The sequence below is a fragment of the Meriones unguiculatus genome, chromosome 21 (genome assembly GCF_030254825.1).
Source record: "Meriones unguiculatus strain TT.TT164.6M chromosome 21, Bangor_MerUng_6.1, whole genome shotgun sequence".
In the NCBI taxonomy this organism is placed as follows: Eukaryota; Metazoa; Chordata; class Mammalia; order Rodentia; family Muridae; genus Meriones; species Meriones unguiculatus.
Genome location: NC_083368.1, coordinates 14036576 through 14059738, shown reverse-complemented (window position 1 = coordinate 14059738; position 23163 = coordinate 14036576). Strand labels below are relative to the sequence as shown.

Here is a 23163-nt window from a genome sequence, read left to right as displayed (position 1 = left end):
GCATACTGTGGGTAACAGTGCCATCTGCCTGTGCTGGGGTGTGAATTTGCAAGTGTGTGTGGACGTGTGCGTGTTTGTGTATGACAGATGTGAACATTCTTGGAGGTCTGTACAGGCGTGCACCTAAGCGCACCTGTGTGTGTGTGTGTGCATGTGGAGGCCAGAGGTTGGCATCAGGGGTCTGCTTCAGCTGCTCTCCGCCATAGTTTTGGAGATAGCACCCCTCACGGAACCTGGAGCTCACCAAGTACGTCATTCTGCCAGTCTCTGATCCCACAGCACTGGGATCCCACAGGCCCCTGCTGCCACACCCTGCTTTTTACAGGGTTCTGGGGATCTGAACTCAAATCTTCATGCTTGCACAGCATGAAGCATTTTACCAACTAAGCCAGCCCCAGCCCTGGTCTGTAAACCTGGGTGCCCCTTTCTCTCTCTGCTCTTAGAAAACCCAAGGTCTGACTCTCTAGTCCCTAAGAGAGGGAAGGCCCCACACAGACCTTCAGCTCCCTCTGTGGTTAGAAATTACATATGAAACACCCGAGAGTGCTCCTTCCTCCCCCCACTCACTTTCCATGCTCCTGTGAAGTTTTATGTTGACGGGCCTGTCACCTTTGTCCACAGAATGAAGAGCCCGTGTTCTCCAAGGACGGCCGGAAGTTTTTCTTTGTCAGAGCGATCCCGCAGGGGGGGCGGGGGAAATTCTACCATATCACCGTGTCATCATCCCAGGTAAACCCCACCACCGTCTATGCTGTTGTACTATTGGTGCTGGCCTCATGCACACTCCCCCTTCCCAGGACCCCAATGACCCCTGGGAGGCTGATTTTCACAGATGGGTTGCAAAGCTGAGGGCACCATGGCACTGTCCAAGTATGGAGGCCCTGAAGAAGGCCAACAGCTAGAGTCTAAATTTTCTATTGATGTCCAGGAACATAAACATGGAACATGACATTTCAGGCAACAATAGAGGGACAGGGAGGACTCACTGATGGGTAGCAATGAGGACTCGAGATGACCAGTGAGTGCCTGTCTGCCCTTCTGGACACTCTCTAAGGCCTTCATGAGTCTCCCCCTGACCCCAGCACTGCCTCTCTGCTGCGCCAGAAGCACAGCTGTCCTTAATGATGCTGTAGCCGCCACTCAGACTCCCCTGTTCTGGTCAGGCAGCTTAGGATGCATGCTGCTGAGCAGGGACGCAGATGTCAGCCCCAGGAAGAGCTGCCTGGGCACTGAGCTGTGACATCTCTGCCCTGAGACAGGAGGGGATGAGGAAGAACATACCCCATCCTCTGTGTGCATGCCGGTCTGATTTTAAAGCCGGCTGAAGTTGTCAAGAATGGAGGCAAGCATATAAAATTAGGAAAAAGGCTGTTTGGAAAGACTGTGGATGCAAAGTGGAAGGATATATATATATATATATATATATATATGGACCCAGAAGAAAACCTGCAGGACCATCTCCTCAAGGAGTTGCTGGGAAGTGGGAGAGAAGGGTCCTAAAATGCCTTGGGGAGGAATGATGACTACTCCCAGCAGGCAGGCATTTCTGTTTTCAAGCCATTTAATCACATGACTTACAAGATGTCCAAAACCTGATTTGCTCTGTTTACTTTCTCACTGGGGTCATTTCAAGCAAGATTTAAAATTTTCGATGCTTTCATTCAGCCTCAGTCTCTAAATTCCTGCAGATGATCAGAAATTGCTGAGAACCCCTTAGCATCTGTCAGGAAGTGGTTCCCACCCTACCCCGGGGACCTACTCTTGCCCTGGCCTCTGCTTCCATCCCCAGGATGCCCTGTGGCAGTACCTTCCTGAATCCACACTCATGTTCTCACACACACAGCCTGCACCTGGGTCTGCAGTTCCACGTGTTAGCCTCCATCACCTAAGTTAGGCTCAGTCCCCTCAGAACAGCTGCCCACAGCTGTACCTTGGCATCCCAGCTGAGAATTTGAATGCTGCTTGCATTTAGCATCTGATGTCAGGTACTGGTGATTACAGTACAGGGTCTGGAAGACACTGGAGAACTATGCTAGCTGAGCAGGAATCACACTCAGCCCTTGTGGCACCTGGTCATCAGCAAGGATGGCAGTGATGGTCAAAAGAACTACACTGGGTTCCTTCCTTCCTCCTCCTTCCCTGATTTTGCCTGATTTCATCCTTCTCCCCACACACTCTTTCCTTCATTCTGGGTCCTAAAACAAACATTAACTTCACAAGTTTATCGGCCCTGGGTATGTATCTGCAGAAGAAGGTGGGATGAGGTACCAGGACAAGCTCGACAGAGAGACTATGTGATGTTCCCATTGGTGACACTCAGACCAGGACGTGAACACCAGAGCCGATCGCAGAGGGTTCTGGATTCAAGCGGGGCCGTATGGAAGAGAAATGAGCAGGGGTGGATATTGCCTCATTCTGACAGGCTCCAGAATGAAGCACCAAAGATGGAGCCCAGTGTCTCATCCCTGACATCTCCTCTGTATTTCAGCCCAACAGCAGCAATGACAACATCCAGTCCATCACCTCTGGGGACTGGGATGTGACCAAGATCCTATCCTACGATGAAAAGCGGAATAAGATGTGAGTGAGAACCAGGGGCTAGATCCCAGAAGCTGTCTCTGACTGCTAGCAGATCCATGTGTGATTTCTAATCAAATATGCTGAAAGAGGGGGAAAACCCAGCTGGGGGGGGGGCTCCTCTCCCTTCCTATATCATGGCACTTACTCCTAACTTCATTGTGAGCTCAGGGCCTTACTAGCCAACTCCCACAGCTGCAAGGCTGACAAAGGGAAGCTTGCACAAGCTAGTAAGGTGGCAGGGTTCACAGGGATGTTTCTCCGTAGCAGCTGTTATTGAGTCTCTGTAGACCCGGGCAATGGGCTGAGGACATGCCCAGAACAATCTCACTAACACTGTGGTCACATGTTAGAATAGGTATGCTTGCCCATTTAACAGACAAACTTAGACATGTGCTGGGGAGACGGTTCCTTCATTAAAGTGCTCACTATGCAAGCATGAGGAAGTGAGTTCAAGCCCCAGGGCCCATATGAAAAAGCCAGATATGGTGGCCCTTGTAATCCCATTTCATTGCTGGGGCCCTAGAGCTCACTGTCTCACCTAACCAGTGACAGAGCCTGTCCCAAAATAAACCATATGGACAGCTCCTGAGGAACGATACCCAAGGTCAGCCTCTGGCCTCTATAGCAAGTACATACATGTACACCTGTGCACACATATACCTGCATATACACAGACATGCACAGACATACACAGGAGATAAAAATAAATACCAAGATGCAGAGAAATTAAGCTGCTTTCTCCAGATTATTCAGCAGCTAACAGGGGGAGCCCAACAGTATGTAGGCGTTCAGGCCCAGTCCTGCACCTCATGAGTCCTGCTCTGCCTCACCTAGGAGGCACTCTCAGGCTTAGGAGAAAACCAGCAGAATGCATTCCCCAGGCCAGGTTTTAGGGGATCATATAAAGACTTCTCCTTGCCCTCCAGGAGGTTACTAATCTGTGGTGCGCCGCACCATCAGGACCCAGAGCTCTGTGGCCAGGGTTAGCACAGGACACACATGAAGCTGACAGTACTTGCACTATTGTGTCCATCTGCCTGGAGCATCTGGCCGTCCCCTGCTGTGGTCATGAGTGTGGCCACCACGCCTAACATAACCGTTGTTCATCATATAGGCCATAGTACCTGAGAGATGCTGTGAAGATGCTAGCACTTATGGCCTGCAAATGTGCTCTGAGGCAAGCTAACCCTGTATATCTTCCCCATCTCCACAGCTATTTCCTGAGCACGGAAGACCTGCCACGGAGACGACAGCTCTACAGGTAACTGGCTCCCACTGCCAGCAGGGACCTCTTGGCCTCACAAAACAACAGCTCTGCAGCAGCCCATAGGAGGTAGCAAGGACAGCTGGATAACTAGAAAGCCCGGGAGAGTGAGGGACTCCGCCTGTCTTGCTCCAAGTATTACCTTGGCAGATTGCCCTCCTCTGTGTGTTTTGAGGACAGCTGGTTCTGGTTTTGGAATCAACCAGTGGCTGAGTGGAGAGGAGACTGGCTTTCCCATGCTCCATGCTTACTGTGTGATGTTCCAAGTTCTATGACCTCACATGATGTAGGAAATGGATGGGCATGGCAGGAACCCAGAGAGGGACCAAGTCTAACATCATCACTCAGCAGTTCATCCTGGAACTGCCTGCTATTGATCTCATGGGAAGGAGCTTTGTTCTGAGGTAAACTTGGCTCCTACCTTTGAAGAAGAAGAAGAACAATGGGTGTTTCTGGGTTACTTCTTAGTTGGGGTGGGGTGCTGCCGCTGGCTGCTCCCTGAGTCTACAGCAGCCACTGGAAGAGGCCAGTGTGGACCAGAGAAGCTAGAGAAGGCCCCAGCACATAGAGGTGTCCCTCAGTCAGTGGTCTCTCACGCTGAGTGTAAAGCCGGCATGAGTGAGCAGGGCCCTGTGATCCCACACACGCTTCTCTCTGTAGACTGTCCACCACTATGGGCCTACTGGGGTCATGGGAATGAGACTACCCACTGTTATAAAAGGCAAGAAAACAGCCTTCTGCTCCTCTCCTGTGGCCTGTAGCATCAGGAGCTTGTTTCTCCCATGACATCTTCGCTCTTAGGAACACAGGGGAAGCTGTGCCTAGAGGAGAACACTCCCAGTGCCCTGTGAAGAAAGACAGGTGCTTCCTGGTCTGGATCAAACCTGACATGGTGTTCCCGGGTGGTATCTCTAGCTGGTTTCTCTCATTGTCCTTCTCATCCCCAAGCAAGAGGCAGAATCACCACCATCTGCTGTCAGGAGAACTGCGTTCTGGAAGCAATCGATGCTAGTTCCCTGACATTCACAGAGCTCCTTCCTCTTGCCTTTGGCACGTAAGGAATGTGGGGAAGCTCTCCACTGTTCCCAAACTGCCAGCCATCTGTTCAAAGAGTCACTCATAGTGTATGGTGATCATGCCATGACCACTCTAGGTACCCATGATTATTCAGAGAGATAGCATCCATGACTGTGCCAGTTGAGGATAACCATGACCCTGTGATAGATGGTACCCATGAGCACACTAGGCAACGACACCCATAACTGCAGTCTCTATACCCTGCTATTACCTTGCCTGAAGTTTCACTGATGGTCAAATAGCAACTATCGAGGATTGGAAGGACTGAGAAGTGTCCAGAGTCAAATTAGGGGTCGGGAAGGCTTCTGGGAAGAAGAGTTAAGGAACACTGATGGAGGTAAAGCGTATGGGGTTATCAGCAGGAATCACAGGGCAGCCTCAGAGGAGAGGCACTTGACCGCCATGATCACTCAGTGTCTGCCCCTGTTCTCACATGCTCTTTGCTCTCCCAGTGCCAACACAGTGGATGACTTCAACAGGCAGTGCCTGTCCTGCGACCTGGTGGAGAACTGCACCTACTTCAGCGCTTCCTTCAGCCACAGCATGGACTTCTTCCTGCTGAAGTGTGAAGGTGAGAGCCTGCCACTCACACCTGGTGGGGGGCGGGGGTGCCAAGGTCCGCAGCCAGGAGCACAGACAGGACAAAATGGGAACATGGCAGACTGCGGAACCAGGACTATTCGTTACTGCGCTCACATCTTCTCACAAAGACTAAAGCTCATCAGGGGCTTTTCTCAGCGTTGACCTACACCTCACCTCCTGTTGTCCACAGGAGACCAATAAGCTGTGAGCTGCTTGAGGTACCTGTGCTGTCTATAAAAGTGACAAAACAATCCCAAGATCAAATTTTCCAATACTGAAGATTGGGATTGTACAGAGAGGCACAGAAATACAGGTCCTTAGAGCCCGATTCACTGATCCCAAGCACACAAGTGTTTCTGTGCATGCATGTGTGTGTGTTTGTGTGTGTGCTATGTACAGATGTGCTGTGGTACGTGGGAAGAGGTCAGAGAACAACTTTTCAGAGTTGGTTCCTCCCTTTCGCCGTGTGGGTCCTGGGTATAAAACTCAAGTTGTCAGGCTCATGGAAGCACGTGTATTCACTGAGCTATCTCACTGGCCCAGGCGCAAGTGTTTTGTGTCACACCAGCCAAACACTCAATAGCAGGCCAGGCCTCAGGGTGGATGTGGAAAATGTCTTTGCATCTTGTTCTTGTCTGATGGAAAGATTGAATCCATGAGACGGTAAGGAAAAAAATACGATCCTATGCAAAGACATCTCAAAGAACTAAACCTACTGAGATCCCCTCAAGAGAAGGCATGTAGCTAACAGAGAGTGCTGAGATCACAAGCAGGCCCCTCTCGGGCTGAAATGGCAATCCTGGCCGTCATAGGCAGAAAGGTGTATGGTAATGTCTAACATAGCCGCTGGCTCCTGCACAGCTTGTGAACATGTGCTCTCCTGACTGATGTCACCTCAGGCCCTGAAAAGCTCAGTCCACAACCTTCTTCCAAGGTGAAGATGACAGCTGGTCCAAGCTTTCAAAAACACATTAGTGCCCTACAGCTTCCTGTACCCTGTGCTTTCTCAGACTGGTGCCTGCAGTGGGGACTCAGTTTCCCATCTCTCTTAGTGTCTTAGGATGCCCAGACTGTGGCACTACAGTGATGCGTTATATCATCTTCTAGTCCTGAGCAAGCTGAGACTAGAAAGCTGAGATCAGGACCCCGCAGACTGGATCCTCCGAAGGCTGAGGGACAGGTTTCCTTTATCCCTCCCCACACGCCCACTGCCAACACTTCACTCACAGATATGCCATTTCAGCCTGTGCCTCTATCTTTGCCTGCCATCTCTGCTATTGACTCTGTACCCTGAGTTACATCTTATAAGGACACTGGTCACTAGATGAGGACCCCCTGGCCTAGCGTGACCTCCTCTTCTTAACTTGACTGAATTTACAAAGACTTTACTTCCATATAGTCACACCCGTAGGTGCTAGACTTCAGGACGCCAGCTTATCTATGAGAGGGCACACAAGTAAAGCACAGTTAATCCCTTCTGAGATACCTGTTGTCAGGGCTGGAAGATGGCTCAGAGGTTAGCAGCATCCTGCTCTTCCAGAAGACCTGAGTTCAGTCCTCAATACCCGCACTGGACAGCTCACAACCACCTGAAACTCCAGATCCAGAAGATCCAGGGTCACCAGGCACCCAGACACATAGGGCACCCAGACACACATACACATAAATAATCTTTAATAATGATAATCAACCAAGATGTATGTAGTTTTCTGATACAAGAAAGAAGTGACAGAAAGCTGTGTTCAGTATTTTCCCAGGATCACAAAAAAAAAAAAAAAAAAGACAGACTGTGCTCAATGGCTCTGCTGCATCCTGGAGACAGAGAGGCCCTAAAGGAGACATTATCTATGCACCTATGCACCACTGTTTGGTGTTAGAATGCTGACACACTTGAAGAAGAGCCATTCTGCTGTAGAGTTTGTCTAGGCATTCTTTCAGGTTATAAAACTAAACTACTGCTCAAGCTAAGTCTGACAAGAAGAGTCATGTAGGGTTTTCTCCACCCTACATGAGAACTTTAGGCCTGACACCCACAGAGTGGTGGGATCAGAGAGCCCATGTGACTCCAGTCCCAGCCACTATTTGCAAACTCCAACAGTTCTCCCTGAAGTAAATCCCGAGAACATGATTCATCCCCCTTCGTGCTTCTCAAAAAGGCTCGGTTGATCCTGATTCTAGGAATATCTGAATATTCTGGAGAAATGGGACTCACAGTCAGACAATGGCTTCGTACTAAAGTCTATAAACATTGGAGCCGAGGATGGAACTGTTGGCTTCACTCCCTGCTCTAGGTGGGAAAGGACGGTCTGTGTTCACAAACGCAGTGGGCTGTGGGACCTTTTATTACTCACCGTCACCTTTCACTACTCACAGTAGAAAACTGTACCCGGTGCTTAGTCTGCAAGAGAACCAGTGGCTTCAGTTAAGGTTTTCTCCACCCTGAAGATGAATTCAAACAAAATGTTCTTAGTGCACTTACTTAAAGCAACTCCATCCTATTGCTGTCCCTTCTAGTCCTCATGAGTCTCTGTTTCATGAGTCTCATGGGTCTCAGGTTCCAGAGAAACAAGATTGACCTACTTAGAATCCGGGCTGTGACAATTTATCTCTGGGACCGTGGGCATGTTGGCTAGCTTGCATAAATATGTCATGTTCTCATTATGAAAAACAAGGGGGTCAAGGTGGCTGACCTGAGATGCTGTTGTGAGGACCAATCAGAACAAAGTGTGTGATATGCTTCCTACAGTGTCTCTCAGTTGTTATAACTGTAATCATCATCCATAGCTTAGTGACCAGTGGAAAACTTGACATCCACCTACCCCAACTCAGTATGCAGAAGTTGAGGCTGAGCGTGGAGGTGGCTACCTCCATGACATCAGCTGAGGAGCATGTGTTGCTATGCTGCCCCTGGCTGAGCTGTAATCAGAACAGAAGAGTGAACAGGCAGGGGTGGAAGATAGTGACCAGGGACCTGGGGGTACAGTGGGCTAAGTGTCTGCCGAGCAAGCATGAGGACCTGAGCACACATCCCCAGGCATAGCAGTCTAGACCCCAGCACTGAGGGATGGAGACAGGCAGGTCCTTGCCGCTCACTGTCCAGTCAGGCTAGCCAATCAGTGAGCTCCAAGTTCAGTGAGGGACCCTGTCCCAAAAATGAGGTGAAAAGTAATTGAGGAAGACAGCCAACCTCAACCTCTGGCTTCCAGTTATGCAACATACTTACACATATGAGCACAACACATATTATAATAATAATAACAATAAATAATTAAGTAAAAATAATAAGATGGGGATCAGACTATCAGCCCCACTTTGAGAGGAGTTGCTGACCATAGGGCTGAAAATGAGTGGGATTCTAGACCAAGTCCAGGCTCACTGAAAACAAATGTCCTGAGGGATTAGTTGGTGATGTCGTGAGGGATTGATTTGTGACGTCTGCCATGTTACTGTAACAGGCGAGGCGATGGCAGCCACATGGCATGTGTCCATCACATTTGAGGTGATCATCCTCTGAGAACAGATGGCTACCTCCTTTAAAAGTAAGTTTCACATTCCCTTTCATCTGGGATGGCAGCAGGGCCTGCACCCTAACTCGCTTCTCCCACAGAGTGAAGCAAGGCAGGCTGTGATCACAGATCTCAACCTTTAAGGCATCATGGTCCCCTGAGGTAAGAGAGCAACACGCAGCAAACAGGCAGGCATGAGACTGTTATCTGGAGGACTAGACCTCACAAGTTTAGCCATTCCCTGAGGGGAGAGGCCTGCTGGGACTTCCGACCATGGATGCCTCTGTCTGTCAGGCAGCATTTGGATCATACAGCAAACATCACTGGCCTCCTCCAGAGTGGCTCAGGGTGTTGCCCTTTGACTAGCGAATGATTCCAAAGGCTTGCTTTTTTTCTGAAGGCTTGCTTACCAGCCTACAGAGCTGTGAGGAGGTGGACTGAAGGGAAAATTAGGTCATTGAGGGCATGTCTATGAAAGGAACCCTGATAGCCAGGTGCAGTGGCGCACGCCTGTAATCCCAAAACTCAGGGAGGCAGAGCAGGCAGATCTCTGTGAGTTCGAGGCCAGTCTGATCTAAAAAATGGAGTCCAGGCCAGCCAAGGCTACACAGAGAAACCCCATCTTGAAAAAAAGAAAGGAAATGCTAGGGCCCTGCTACCTTGCTGTCTCCCTTTCACTTCCTGGGCTGCTGTGAGGTAACAAGTTGTTTCTACCTCAGTGCTCAGGCCTTCTACAGGCTGAAAAACAAGGGAGCCAATCAGCTAGGAGCTGAAGTCTCTGGAGCCATACCTAAAATAAACCTTTTCTCTTTAAAAGTTGGTTTTCTTGGGTGTTTTGTCACAGGAGCTAGGACCCTGCACTGTGCCAAGTCAGCAGTATAAGCAGGAGTACCCAATTATTTGCTAGTAGCTCCTGAGTAGCCCTGGAGCTATGAAGATAATAAGTAGCCTGCATCTTCATTGATAAAGGTGTATTCCTTCAAGCATGCAGAATAATATCAGCTCACAGAAGCAGAGTTAAAAACAAATGGTTGGGGTGGCAAGATGGTGCAGCAGACAAAGGCACTTGCCACCGAGCCTGAAACTGAGTTCAGTGTATGGAATGCATATGGTTGGTTGAAAGAAAGAACAAACTACTGACTTCCTTCAACTTCCATACACGAACTCTGCGACATGCCTGTACACACACACACACACACACACACACACACACACACACATTGTGGAAAGCCACCTGTAGCAGTCTTTTTAAAAACTCTACTTCATTTGGGGTGTTTAGGCCTCTCCCTTTCTTCCACCAACCCCACAACCTTAAGGGGGAGAGAGAAAAGGTTAGTGGTTAGAGAGGCCCAGAACCCTTTGCTTCTCCCAGCTAGTTAGGGTCAAGGTGTTCTTTTCAGGTTCTAGACCTAGCTCTGTCAACCACTGATGCAGCTAAACAGTCTCCTCCATGCCACTGTACCCCAAAGTGTTTCTGTCTGTCTGTCTGTCTGCTCCAAACCACCACACCATCTCTGGTCTCTCCAAATTGCTATATGCCACACACCAACACACAACACCACACATGGTCTCAGTCTCAGTCTCATATTTATACTCTGAGTCCCAGTCCACGCCCCTCTCCATGCTTCTTGTGGAAGACCGTTACGTGCTGGCAAAAGCCACGCTGCATACAAGACACAGGCGTGGACAAACTATAGCCCAACGAAAATCCCACGCTTGGAATTAAGACAGAAGCATATTTACATAACATACAAAGAAACCAAAGCTTCTGTTACACACAAAATAAATCACTGTTAAGATATCATTCAGTAAACGTGAGCGATCTGGTTCTGTAAGTTGCCTTATCCTCGGAATGGATCTCACACTGAGTTTCTGAGGCATTAACCTCGGCTGCCCTTTTTGATTTTGAGTGTGTCCACGTGTGTGTTTAAAACCATGCCTGAGGCTCCTTGGAGCATTGCTGGTGTGTGAGAGAAAACATCTGTTCACTCTCTCAAACATTTGGAGCAATTCCCTTTGAGGCTGCATAGATCAAGAATAGGGAGGGAATCCTGAGGCTGGCTGTGTTCTCAGTGGAAGTTCTGTGGATAGCTCAGATTGTCTCCCTCACCCAGCAGGGAGGCCCAGCCCCCAAGCAACACACCCAGGAAGACCATAATACTCCTCACTTACCACGAAGCAGACGTTCCTCTTGGTAATGAAACCACTCAGCATCCTGCTGACACCTTCCCTGGACCAGTGTGATGCACGGTATACCTTCCTGCAAGAAGAAAGGGTGTGTCCTACGTATGTCACTGAAATGTCTGTTTTAAAATAATGGCATTCTGTCTGGTAGTAGTACCTTTAAAATATGCCCGTTCCTCTTGTCTCTGGGATGCTCACTGTGGGAAGGAAGGCTTCCTGTTGCCAGTCGCTTTGCCCGTGGGACCTCTGCCAGACGTTGCTCCTAGCTTCAAGGACTACAGTATGCTTCCCAATAAGCATTTATATATGCAAAATGGCTTCCCCAGAACAGTGAAAGGCGTGACTGTGAGGTACAGAGTAGTTAACTTTCAGGATTTGAATTCTGAAACACCAGACAGGGTGGCCAAGAACAGGAACTAGAGCTGACCTGGGGTCAGGAACCCACCTTGCTCTCTGAGCTGCCATCCCCCCCACAATGCTCCCATCAGGAGATCTGGCTGTGGAGCTGTTAGAATACACAGTGAGCCCAAACAGAGGGCAGCTGTGCTTGGGCTACCACACTCTGAATGACAGCCCCCTCAGTGTCTCCAGCCCAAGGCACTGACACCAGTATCTGCGGGGACCAAGTGAGTGAATACAAACACTCACCCGGACATTAGAATGCCAAGGACCACCAACCATCCATTCCTCCAGTTCCCGGGATCAATGACCTCTTCTAAACTCACAGGCACTAGGCATGCGCATACATACGTACAGGCAAAGCACACATAAACATAAAATAAAGTTTTGGTGGATAGGAAATGTATCAACAAGCAATTAGGATGTGGTGGTAAAATAAATAGATAAAACAACTACAGCCTTTTATTAACCAGCTTCAGCATTCATGAGATTCAGATTAACACAGCAGCACTTCTGCCTCAAGTCACGGCTGGGCTGAGTGCCTGGAGACATGGTAATACTTGTAACATGCCACTGACCCCTTCGCCACCCGTCACTGTCTTACAGAAACTCTGAGACACAGCTCTTGAGTCTTCTCAACCACGGTGCCTATGTCCTTCCTCCGGGCTCTGGAAGCATTTTCTGCCCGCAGAGGCCAGCAGGACCTGTCTCGCAGCCTTTCAGTAGACTGCGTACATTCAGGCTACCATAACAAAACACAGAAAACCAGGTGGCCTCTGACCACTGCAGGTGTTTGCCCGCTGTGGAGGCTTGACGTCGTTGTCCAGCATCAAGGCAGAATAGGTATTTGGTGATGGCTGCCTCAAGACCTGATCACCTCCTAAAGACCATCACCAATGGGGGAAAGGGGTGGATTTTAACAATCTTTTTGAGTGTACATAAGTATTCAGTCACAGTGTAGGTGGAATATTTGTTACCTGATTCCAGAACATCACAGGATTCCAGTAGTGTACCCCAGACTGTCAGCCACTGTGGACGCAAGAGACACGCACATCTTCATCTCTGTTCATAGACACCCACCTCGCTCTCTCTTCCCCTCACCCTGACTCAGTTTCCTGCACCGCATGTCCCTCATGACCGAGATACTTCTGTCAGTGTTCCTGAACACCCATCTTCCCGGTCACGCCTAGGCTTGGCGTGTGCAAGCCCTCATCCCCCCTGCAGCTTTAATGTAGCAGTCAGAGTCAGATCCGTGCACTAGAACACTTGGGCGGCGGGTGTCTGCGTGACAGCGGTCAGCACTGTCCTAGTTCAGCATCGGAGTTGTAGGACTGGAGCGATGGCCTACTAGTTAGGATCGTACCCTGCTCTTGCCGAGGACCCGAGTTCAGTTCCAAGAACCCATGTAGGGTGGCTCACAATCCCCTGTAACTGGCGGCTTCTCTGGCTTCCACGGGAACTGCACTCAGGTGAGCATCCCCACCCCCACACGGACACACACTGTTACTTCCTAGAGACAAAGCCATTTGATGAGCCCCTGGGAGGCAAGCGAGTGGCCGGGCCAGAGCCACGCAGTCTGCCCCTCCCGAGAGAGGATGAGAAACTGTCTATACAACATTAATTGTCATTATTCATGAATGCACACTTACAAGATGTGGAATTACGGGCCCTAACACAGTATCAGATAAAGAAATGCAGGAATTGAAAGGAAAGTGAAAGCAGGAAGAGCAAGCTCTGTGTGACTTGAGCCCACATGTTAACAGGCTAGCTGTTCTGACTGAGTCGGCCTGGTGGCTGTAGGACTCTGCGCAGCCTTGGACCCTGCTGCTGCTCCTGGCCTGTGGACCCAGCTTTGAAAGACAACGTTCCACTCGGCACACTGTGGCACTGAGCGCTGGGTCGCTGCTGAGCGCTGGGTCGTCACTGAGTGCCGCTACATAAAAAGTGGCATGCACCAGTATTTGCTGGCCTGCCAGGCTCCTGTTACAGCCAGAACAGGACTGCCTTGAATGGCCCTTTCTGGACTTCTTTGGATAACTCAGAGTCCTTACCACCCAGGAGCCGCTTTCAACACCTTACTCAATAGCATAGCATAGGGACCAGCTTAGGATCCACACAGGTTTCTCCTCTAGGAATCACTGCCTCTGGTCTCAGGCACCAGTGTTTGTTTTAATAGTGAAAAACTAAATATATTCAGAGATACTAAAATAGAGTCTGAGTATTATTCAAAACCTATCCATCTGTGAGTTTAAAATTTAGAATCAAATACATTCCACTGAACTGTGTGTTTTGCAGACTTGATCACTGCCAGGCACCCAAGACAATGCCAGGCTCATCTTGCTTTTGTGGTTGTGTTGGTTAGCGTTAATTGTCAACCTGCCAATCCCCCCATTGAATATCCCCATTGAAGAGAAAGGTAGCGAGCCAGCTGCCCATCAGAAAGTGACAGACTAAGTGAACCCCAGCTTGCAGAAGGGAAGGGAGCACTGCAGATGTGTCTGTAGAGAGCCACTCATGTGGCTCCAGCCTGTGGCTGTCACTCACAAGTTCTCGGTTCTCTGAATCTTCCAGTATTTCAAAAGATGCTCAGAATCTATGTTCTTCAAAGAATCTGTTTCCTACATGTTGGCAACCAACTCAAGTAAGAGAGATAGCCCTTTTGCCACATGAAGCCTTTGCAGACCACATCTGACCCACGAGTAAGCAGAGTGCGACATGGTTCTACTCAAACTAAGACCTTGGTGTGCCAGAGAGGATTTTTTTTCAAGATAGGGTTTTACTGTGTAGCCTTGGCTGTCCTGGATTCACTTTGTAGACCAAGCTGGCCTCAAACTCACAGAGATCCACCTGCCTCTGCCTCCCTGAGTGCTGGGATTATAGGGATGTGCCACCTTTCTTTCTAGTGTCACTCAGTCTGTTGTCAAGCCATGGTCTTCACAAAATCACACCTATGGTCGCTGCAGAGTGTGGCATAGTAAGGTCTCAGAGATGTGATGCTGGACCCTCAACTACACGACTTTTTATTCTCGTCAGTAGAAATGTTTTCAGTGTGCTCATGCGTGATGTGTATGCAGAATAGCAGCCTAAGGCTGTTTGTGTAGCAGTATAAAGATTAGCTCCACAGACAAGAGGACGCCTTTCACCCCACCAGTTGTAGGTTCCTGTCCTCTCCATAGTTCAGGATCTTCTCTGCAAACTCAGTGCCTTCAGTCACTGTATCAGGTGACTGTGATAAAATGCAGCCATTGTATTAGACATCACTCTTTAGCAGACAAATTAAACTAGTAACAAGAAGTTTGGTGTTATAACTTGTTTCCAATTGCAGTGGTGATGTCTACTGTTTTAATAGTTACTTCAGAGGCTAACCCACCCTGTCTTAGACACTTAAAGGGACCCATGAGATGCCGAAACTTACAGCTCTGCTCTTCCCTTCTTTCTTTCTTTTTTTCCTTCCCCTCTCTTACCTTCATCTCCCCTTTCTCCTTTTTCTTTCCTTTCCACCCCTTCCTTTTCTTCCTTCCTTCGCTTCCCTTTCTTTTTCTTCTTCTTCTTTCCCCTTGATCCTCTTACCAGTTCAATCCTAAGGTCTTTACTGGGCAGGAATAGAGCAGGCATTCTCACAGAACAGTCCAGCATGGAATGACTGCGTGCAACCCAGTGATCAGTATCCATCCACCTCTTGGTACACTTATGGCAGGAGTCAGGCTTGAATGTGATGAGGTGGTGGTATTACATAGAGAGGAATGTGACCTAGAATATGGGTGCTAGCATGATGGGGGAGATTGGGAGGATAGAGGCTTATGGAAAATAATGTTTGTTACAAGGACATACATAATAAAAACTGCATCTATGTCACTCCTGTCCCTTCTTACCTCTTTTTGAAACAAAGTCCCAGTATGTAGCCCTTGCTACCCTGGAAATCACTGTATAAACCAGTCTGGCCTTACAGAGTCTAAACTTACAGAGTTTAAGATCCACCTCTGCCTCCTGAGTGCTGAGATAAAAGGCGTGTGCCACCAAGCCTATCATAAGTCAGTGGCATCTTCCCTACTTAGAATGAGCAGAACTTTGTGTTGCCTTCAGCAGGCTTTCCTTTTAGTGACCAGAAAGCTTAGAAGGACCTAGGAATCAACAATGACTCCCATGTTTCCCATAGTCACACCTCAGGATCCTCTGGTTGGGTCGGATCATGTCCCCTCAGTTCAGTTAAACAGAAACACTTCTGTGTGAGCAGCTAGCTCAAGAAGCTGACATTTTTCTCAGTGACCGGATGCAACTCTCTCTTCATTATCACAAATTAAATTCACTTGAAGTAACTGATCAGGTGACCTTGTAACAGAGTGTGCAATCCAGTTTAGTGGAAAAGTTGAGTCCCTGCCTGGTGGACCACTCATCCTTACACTGCCAGGGACAGGACGCCTCTGCAGCTGCCACGTTTCCCCTAAGCAGGCCACGCCCTTCCCCTCCCTCACGAATCCAGCTTGTTGTTGAGAAGCATCTGTGTGTGGACAATGAACACAGAGCTAGGATGAGAGATGACAGAGCACCACTGCATTTAAAGGGCTCAAGGGGGGTGGGAGAGGACACTTACAAACAAACCTGGCATTCCGTACTATGGATGCTGTGACACCCCACTGAGGTGGGGGTGGACAGTCTCACTGCATCCCAGGAGCTGTCCTAGGGCCAAGTTACTACATGTATCTGGTGCCTCGGGGCTGCTGACACACTAAAGGCTGAATGAACATGTATGGAGTGGCTTAGGGAACACCTCTGCAAGGCCAGTGCTCACCTCCCTCCCCAGCAGCCAAAACACACCATACCCCATTTCTGGGGGTGGGGGTGAGGGCCGGATCTTACCACCCCTGGACATGTCAGAGTGCTTCCTTTGCAGTCTGTTGTGCACAGTGAAAACTAATCTTTGCAGAAATCTTTGTAGACCTCCATGGGGAAGCCCTGGGTACAGCCTGGACACAAGAGGGCGCTGCAGCCCTGCACATTGGTCTCCACAGGAACTCTTGCTGGGGTTTGCATAGTTCCCTAGTTCTTAGCATTAGGGTTTTCATGTATAAACATCACCACCCAGACTGTATGTCTGACTCAGCACAGAGAACTGAGTCTGGGCTTAGAGAAGGCCTTCTGTGGTACCGTCCATCAGGCAATGGGCTTGATGTTAGACACACAAAGATGAAACACAGAGGGAGTCCCTGCCCTCAGGGAGCACAGAATCTAGAAACCTTTAAAGAAGGATGGCTGCATATCCCTAGAGCCTCAGCTGGGGCCAGGTTCTCTTCCCTCTCTGCAGGGCTTTGAGGACCTGTGAACAGTTCAGAAGGGTGAAAGACATGGGAGAAGTTACAATGTGGCACAGTGTGGGGGAGGGGGGAGCAGGTAAGCACTTGTTTTAACTGTCAGTTGAAGATAAAGTAGAATCACATTGGAAAAAAAGTCTCAATGGGGGTTTTTCTAGACCAGCCTGGCCTGTGGGCATGTCTGGAGGTTGGGGTGGGTCTTAACTAGGCTAATTGTAGGAAGATCACCCTGAATATGGCCAGCGACTGAATGACATGGAGATAATATAAGATGAGCACCTGGCTCATGCACGCATTTTATTCTCCCAACTCTGAGCACGGGGCCAGCTGTTTTAAGCTCCTGCTGCCTTGACTTCCCCCACAGTGAGTACCCTGGAATTGTGACTCAGATAAACTCTTTCTTCTTTCGGTTGCTTTGGTCAGGGTATTTTTATCACAGCATCCAGAAACAAAGCTGAAACAATGTCACAGGCAGCACAGAAGGCCCTGTTCAGTGACACACAGGGAGGGGGTGGGAGAGTCCCAGCAAAAGAAGCAGCAAGAGGAAGGAGGCAAGGGCAGAGATGCCATGTAGCTGCAAACGATGAGGATGGAAGGTGTAAGCCAGAGAGGAAGGTGTGGCTGCCAGCCACAAACCTGTAGTATAATGGCACCTACTCTGTAGGGTTGGCATTGAGTTTAGTTTTCATTTTTAAATTCCATTTTGACACATTTATTTTGTGTTGGGGTGTGGGAGGTCTGCATTCCAACTTGCAGAAAGACCCTGCTGGTGTTGGTGCTGATATATCGGTGATCCTATTGTCTCTGTCACAACTCTGGCTCGATTTCCCAGAGGTAGCCCTCTCACATCGCCTACAGTGAGGAAAGCACAGTTTTTTTTCTGATAACTGACAACATGAATCACCTTAACCATCAGTTAATAATGGCTGCTCTATTTCAGATTAAAATGAGCAAAGTTTCTGTTTTGTTTTGGTTTGTTTTTTAGAAATGTGTGCATGAGTATTTGTCTGCATGTAACCTATGTGTAACACATGCATGCCTGATGCCCTCAGAGGCCGGAAGAGGGCATCTGATCCCAAGTAACTGGGGTCACAGACATTTGTAAGCCACCATGTGGATGCAGGAATCAGACCCAGGTCCTCTGGATTTGATGAGCAGTGAGTGTGCTTAACAACCAAGTCATCTCTCCAACCCTCAGACCAAAGTTTCTGATGGATAAAGAAGATCCGTGTGGACACAAAATTCTTATTTTTCTGTGTGACTAGGCAGTCTCCATGGTCAGTGGAACTGGAGAACCTGGGCTCTGACTATGCTGGGCAAGGCAGGATGCATGACACATCTTCATGCCAAGGACAGTGGGGATATTCAGATATACACATCTCTGTTAGATCATTAGCGTGGTTTCAAAACAAAGAGGAGAAAAAAAAAAAAACACAAGATGGGGAAATTTCCCTGGCCAGGCAGACCCTTGCCTGTCTCCTCTCTCCTGTGTGTGTGTGTGTGTCTGTCTGTCTGTCTATCTGTCTCTTTCTCTGTCTCTCTCTCTGTCTCTGTCTGTCTGTCTCTCTCTCTCTGACATATGCAGAGATGCCCTGTGACAACAAAGCATTGGGAGAGACGTATATGTAGCTCAGGGAGCGCTGGCCACCACAGGAAGCCACCAGCAGTTGGGGAAGGATCCCTTTGGGATCACAGGGAGCACAACCCTGCAGATGCTGTGACCTCAGGCCTCCCAGCTTCGTGCACGCCCCTCTAGATGCTCCCCAGCCACCTGAAACTCCACTCTGACTTGAGATTTGCTGAAAGGAACTTGCCAGAAGCCTATCACCAGCCCTCAGAATCAGCAGCACCCACTCTCTCTGCCATAATCCCTGAAAGTTAAGTGCTGCAAGGAGGCCTATAATGATGGCCCGTGAGAAGGAAGCCGAGCACCACCTCCTCGCTTATAGGCTGGCTGTCCTGTTTAACAATTCTGACACCAGAACCACTCTTGTGCACTCTCTAAAGTCAGGGGTCCATCTTACAGCTGGAAATGTCTTTGTTCCAATCACCCCATATGCCTATCAGTGCAGCTGAGGTGGGCACAATTTCTATGACTATGAGGCTGCTGGCATCCCAACAGAGGGCGGTGTAATAGCCTCAGGCATGCAGTGACCTTCTAGACCATTTCTCCGGAGGTTCCTGAACCTTTAGGCCTGTTCTGTCCCACAAAGCATACTGTGCCCAATTTCTTGGTGCCACTCCTAGAACCAGTTCTGGGCTGGTGCCTCTTCTTTGGTTTCCCTTGTATAGAGAGGAGTCCTTGGCAGAGGCAATGCTGCTTTTGACAGACTCCTTTTCCACACAGGCCTGTCTCATCCACCCTCAGCCCTCACGGAGAGCTGAACCTCCAGACAACTGTAGCATGCTGTGGAGATGCTAGTGTTTCAAAGACAACATCTGTTCTGTCACACTTTACCAACACAGTTATTAAAGCAAGAGGAAATTAATTACAGTTGTCACTGTGTGCACAGACCACGATGCTGCTTCCTCTCCATGGGGCACTCACGTGTGTGTTGTGAAATACCTCACTGACGTTACAGACCACTGGGTTTGTTTAAATCAGTCCTAATGTCTCACTGATGTGATCACAATGAGGAGGAAATTGGGAAGTGGAAGTTTTAACTGTAGAAAAAACTGAAGGATAAATTTAAGAAGTGAGTCCTAGGCCAGCATCAGCGCACAACATACACACATGCCGGCTGTGGTGGCCCACACCTGTAATCCCAGCACTCAAAGAGGCAGAGGCAGGCGGGTCTTCTGTGAGTTCGAGGCCAGCCTGATCTACAGTGCAAGTCCAGGACAGCCAAGGCTACGCAGAGAAACCCTGTCCCAAAAAAACAAAAAAGAAAAAAACATACACATACACCCAGTCACACATATGCAGACACACATGTGATACCTACCCACTCACACTGTTGCACATAAGTGCACATATATATCCTGGCTCTACATTAATAAGAACAGTGATACTCCTTTCTCTTCTCTCCCCAGTCTGAGTGGGGTTTCTTTCTTTCTTTCTTTCTTTCTTTCTTTCTTTCTTAGTTTCAGTTGCACATGTGGTTTGCATGTGTGTGTGAATGTTTGCATGCCTGTAAACTAACTGAGCTAGGAAGTGCAGCAAAGGGTGGATACTGAGGTCTTCTGTCACTCTGTAATGAAATATGCAGTCAGAGAGCTCTGCCCAAAGCTGGCAGAGTGTCCAAGCTACTCAACTGTGAAGACGACCGTGGCCCCTACAATGCTACACCTCCATTTATTCACAGGATATGAATATGAAGACATGTGTGATTCCCACTTGATGGGCTCCCTTTAAGGAATAAATAAAGCCAGGTGTGGTGGTTCACACTTTAATCCCAGCAGTCAGGGAGGCAGAGATAGGCAGATCACTGTGAGTTCGAGGCCAGCCTGGTCTACAAAGCAAGTCCACACCAGCCAAGGCTACACAGAAAATCCTGTCTCAAAGGAGAAAAAAAAACAAGAAATAAATGAGCTGCTACATGCAAAATATCAGAGCAGTGAGTAGCACACAGGCACACAAGAGCACATAGCACAACTTGTCATTATTATGACAATAGAGCAAATGAGGCACAGTCAGAACCTTACAGAGGAGTTTGGAGCAGATATTGAGGACACTGTGGAAGGTCCTCAGGAGATGAAGGGAGAGAATTCTGGGTGGGAAAAGAAGGTGCAAGGTTAGAGCGAGCCCATGTGGCTGGGGGCCACGGCCCCAGATCAGGGTTGAGAAGGTCTCATGTCTCACACTATCTTGAGCTGCAGAAACAATCAGAACTCTAATCAGGAGGGGCCATAGTTACAACTGTGGAAGTCCTTAGGCAGGAGAAATGTGGCAGGGGAGAGGATGTGACCATGGAGACAGGAACTTTCAGCGGGTAATAGAGAGAAGGTGTGTGGAATCCACGAAGGAGAGAGAGGGTAAGGAAGAGAGAGCGGAGAGCCCACTGCCTTTCTTTCAAACCATTCCACCTGCAGCCGGGCGCTTCGTGTAGTGTCTGGGTGTGGCTCCACAGAAAATCAGCAACTCACCCCAAACATTATGAGATTCTTTTTCAAATATTTTTGGTAGCCAGTGTGTGTTCTGTGAATGTGGACTTTGTAGCTGTCAATGTCACATCACAATACTGAAAGGGACGTGCCTCGGTGATGTGGTTTGTTTTTTGGTTTTTGGTTTTGTTTTGTTTTGTTTTGTTTTGTTTTGTTTTGTTTTTTTGGTTTGGTGTTTAGTTTTTCACAGACTGCAGCTTATGTATCACAGCCTGGCCCTAGAGATGATGGTAAAGTCCTGGCTCTCCTGCCTTTGTCTCCAGTGTGAAGATCACAGCCGTGTACTATTATGCCCTGTTTATATGGCATTGAGAAAGGAATCCATGTATGCCAGGAAAGCACTCTTCCAGCTACCCTCCACCCAAGTCCCATGATTTACTTATTCTATTCCCTTTGAGGCTAGAAGGAAAAGCACACGATTTAGGATCTCAAGTCACTTATGTCCGATGCAGGGGATTCTGGGGACCAGGGTGTCATCCTCCCTGCAACCAAATATGTTCCTGCCACTGCCATGGGGGAGCACAGCAGGTGGCCCAGGCAGGATGCTAGTGACACACTGTGAGGACCTGGGTTCATCCAGCAGAAAAACACAATGGGTGTAAGGAGGAAGATGGCAGAAAACTTTAGAAATGGTGCCCATAAAGGTCCGTGAGACAGAGGCATAGGACATTCCAGCATCTGTGGGCCTTCGTCCTCCCACTCACTGAAGCCACCTGTCCTGAGGAGTCAAGGACTGATCCATCTGAGAGCAAAGGACTCATTGGTAACCAGGCTGGATGTGCAGCCTGGGTGGCCGGCCTGTCATAGCTCCTCTCAGGAAGTTTCGAGAATCCCTCTAGACCCCATCACCCTGCCCCAGGCTCAGGAGGAACGCATAGTCCTTTTCCCTTGAGCATGCTTGGTCATTGACACCGTTACCTGCGCATCCTGCCATAGCACTGTCATTACCAAAGACAGACCGGATTTTGTGTGGCATGTAGGCATGTGATAGGAAGCTGTGGGGCTAGTGAGGAGTCTCACCATCGCCAGTGAAGATGGCTTGGCCTTGAGTATCATTTCCTAGGAGCACACACCACCAAGGCACCAGAGGTTCATTCACTCAACCAGACACTGTCAGGTGGAGACAGACTGTGGAGTGGCTACACATTTTTCCGCGTGGAGTTCAAGACTTATAAGATGCAGTAACTACGCTGGGCTCACATTTGCAATCCCATTACTTGGGAAGCTGTAAATTTGAGATCAGTCTGGGCTACGGAGAGACCCTATCTTGACAAGGAGGAAGAGGAGAAGGATGACAATGATAGCAATGATGATGACAACAATGATGATGATGATGATATGCTAAGTTGCTAAGTTCCAATAATGGCTAATGACCCAAAATATAAATACATTGTTCGGGATCAAATTAAGATGCAGTTGTTTTGATTGAAAAATCACGACTGAACTAGAACCACAGTATGGCAGGCCAGATACAACAGTCAGGATGCCAGGACCTCTGGGAAGCAAGAAGAGCCTGTTAACCCTTCAGGGCCAGAGGCCCTGGTCCAGATTCCAGTCCCAGCACTTTAGAGGACAAATCAGACATTGTGGTGTATTGAACCACTTTTCCTTTAGGTTTGCCTCATTTCACAAACCTAAAAACTAAGTTCCTGCCATCACACTCTAAATTCTGTATACCCCTTAAATCTGTCACTGGGGGCTGGCCACATGGCGTACACTTGAAATCCCAGCATGTGGAGTTGGAGGCAGTCCAAAGTCATCCTCAGCTACCTAGTGAGTTCAAGGCCAGCCTGGACTGCATAAGACCCTTTCTCAGGCTGGAGAGATGGCTCAGCGGTTAAGAGCACTGGCTGCTCTTCCAGAGGTCCTGAGTTCAATTCCCAGCAACCACATGGTGGCTCGCAATCATCTATAATGGGATCTGATGCTCTGTTCTGTCATGCACATGTACATGCAGCTAAAGCCCTCAAATTCATAAATAAATATATATTTTAAAAAAAGACCCTTTCTCAGTAAATAATGAATTAAATTTAAGTTTTAAAATGTTCTCCAGGGTGACCATGATGCAGTGGCTTCCGTGAAGAGACCCAGAGGTCTGGACACTTTTGTAAATCAGATACCTGGAGGAAGGGGTTGACATCCAGGAGTCTGCCAAGGC

The 23163-nt window shown here is 48.7% G+C and overlaps 1 protein-coding gene across 6 annotated transcripts in view; it reads left to right on the top strand.

Annotated features, from left to right (window-relative positions):
- The window catches only part of Dpp6 (dipeptidyl peptidase like 6), an 831812-nt gene that overhangs the window by 772906 nt on the left and 35743 nt on the right, over positions 1-23163 (top strand). For all 6 annotated transcript variants that reach the window (XM_060374077.1, XM_060374079.1, XM_060374075.1 and 3 more), the window contains 4 exons: positions 622-729; positions 2489-2580; positions 3794-3841; positions 5374-5492. In XM_060374077.1, coding sequence (XP_060230060.1) covers positions 622-729; positions 2489-2580; positions 3794-3841; positions 5374-5492 — 367 coding nt within the window. The remainder of the gene's footprint in view (positions 1-621; positions 730-2488; positions 2581-3793; positions 3842-5373; positions 5493-23163) is intronic.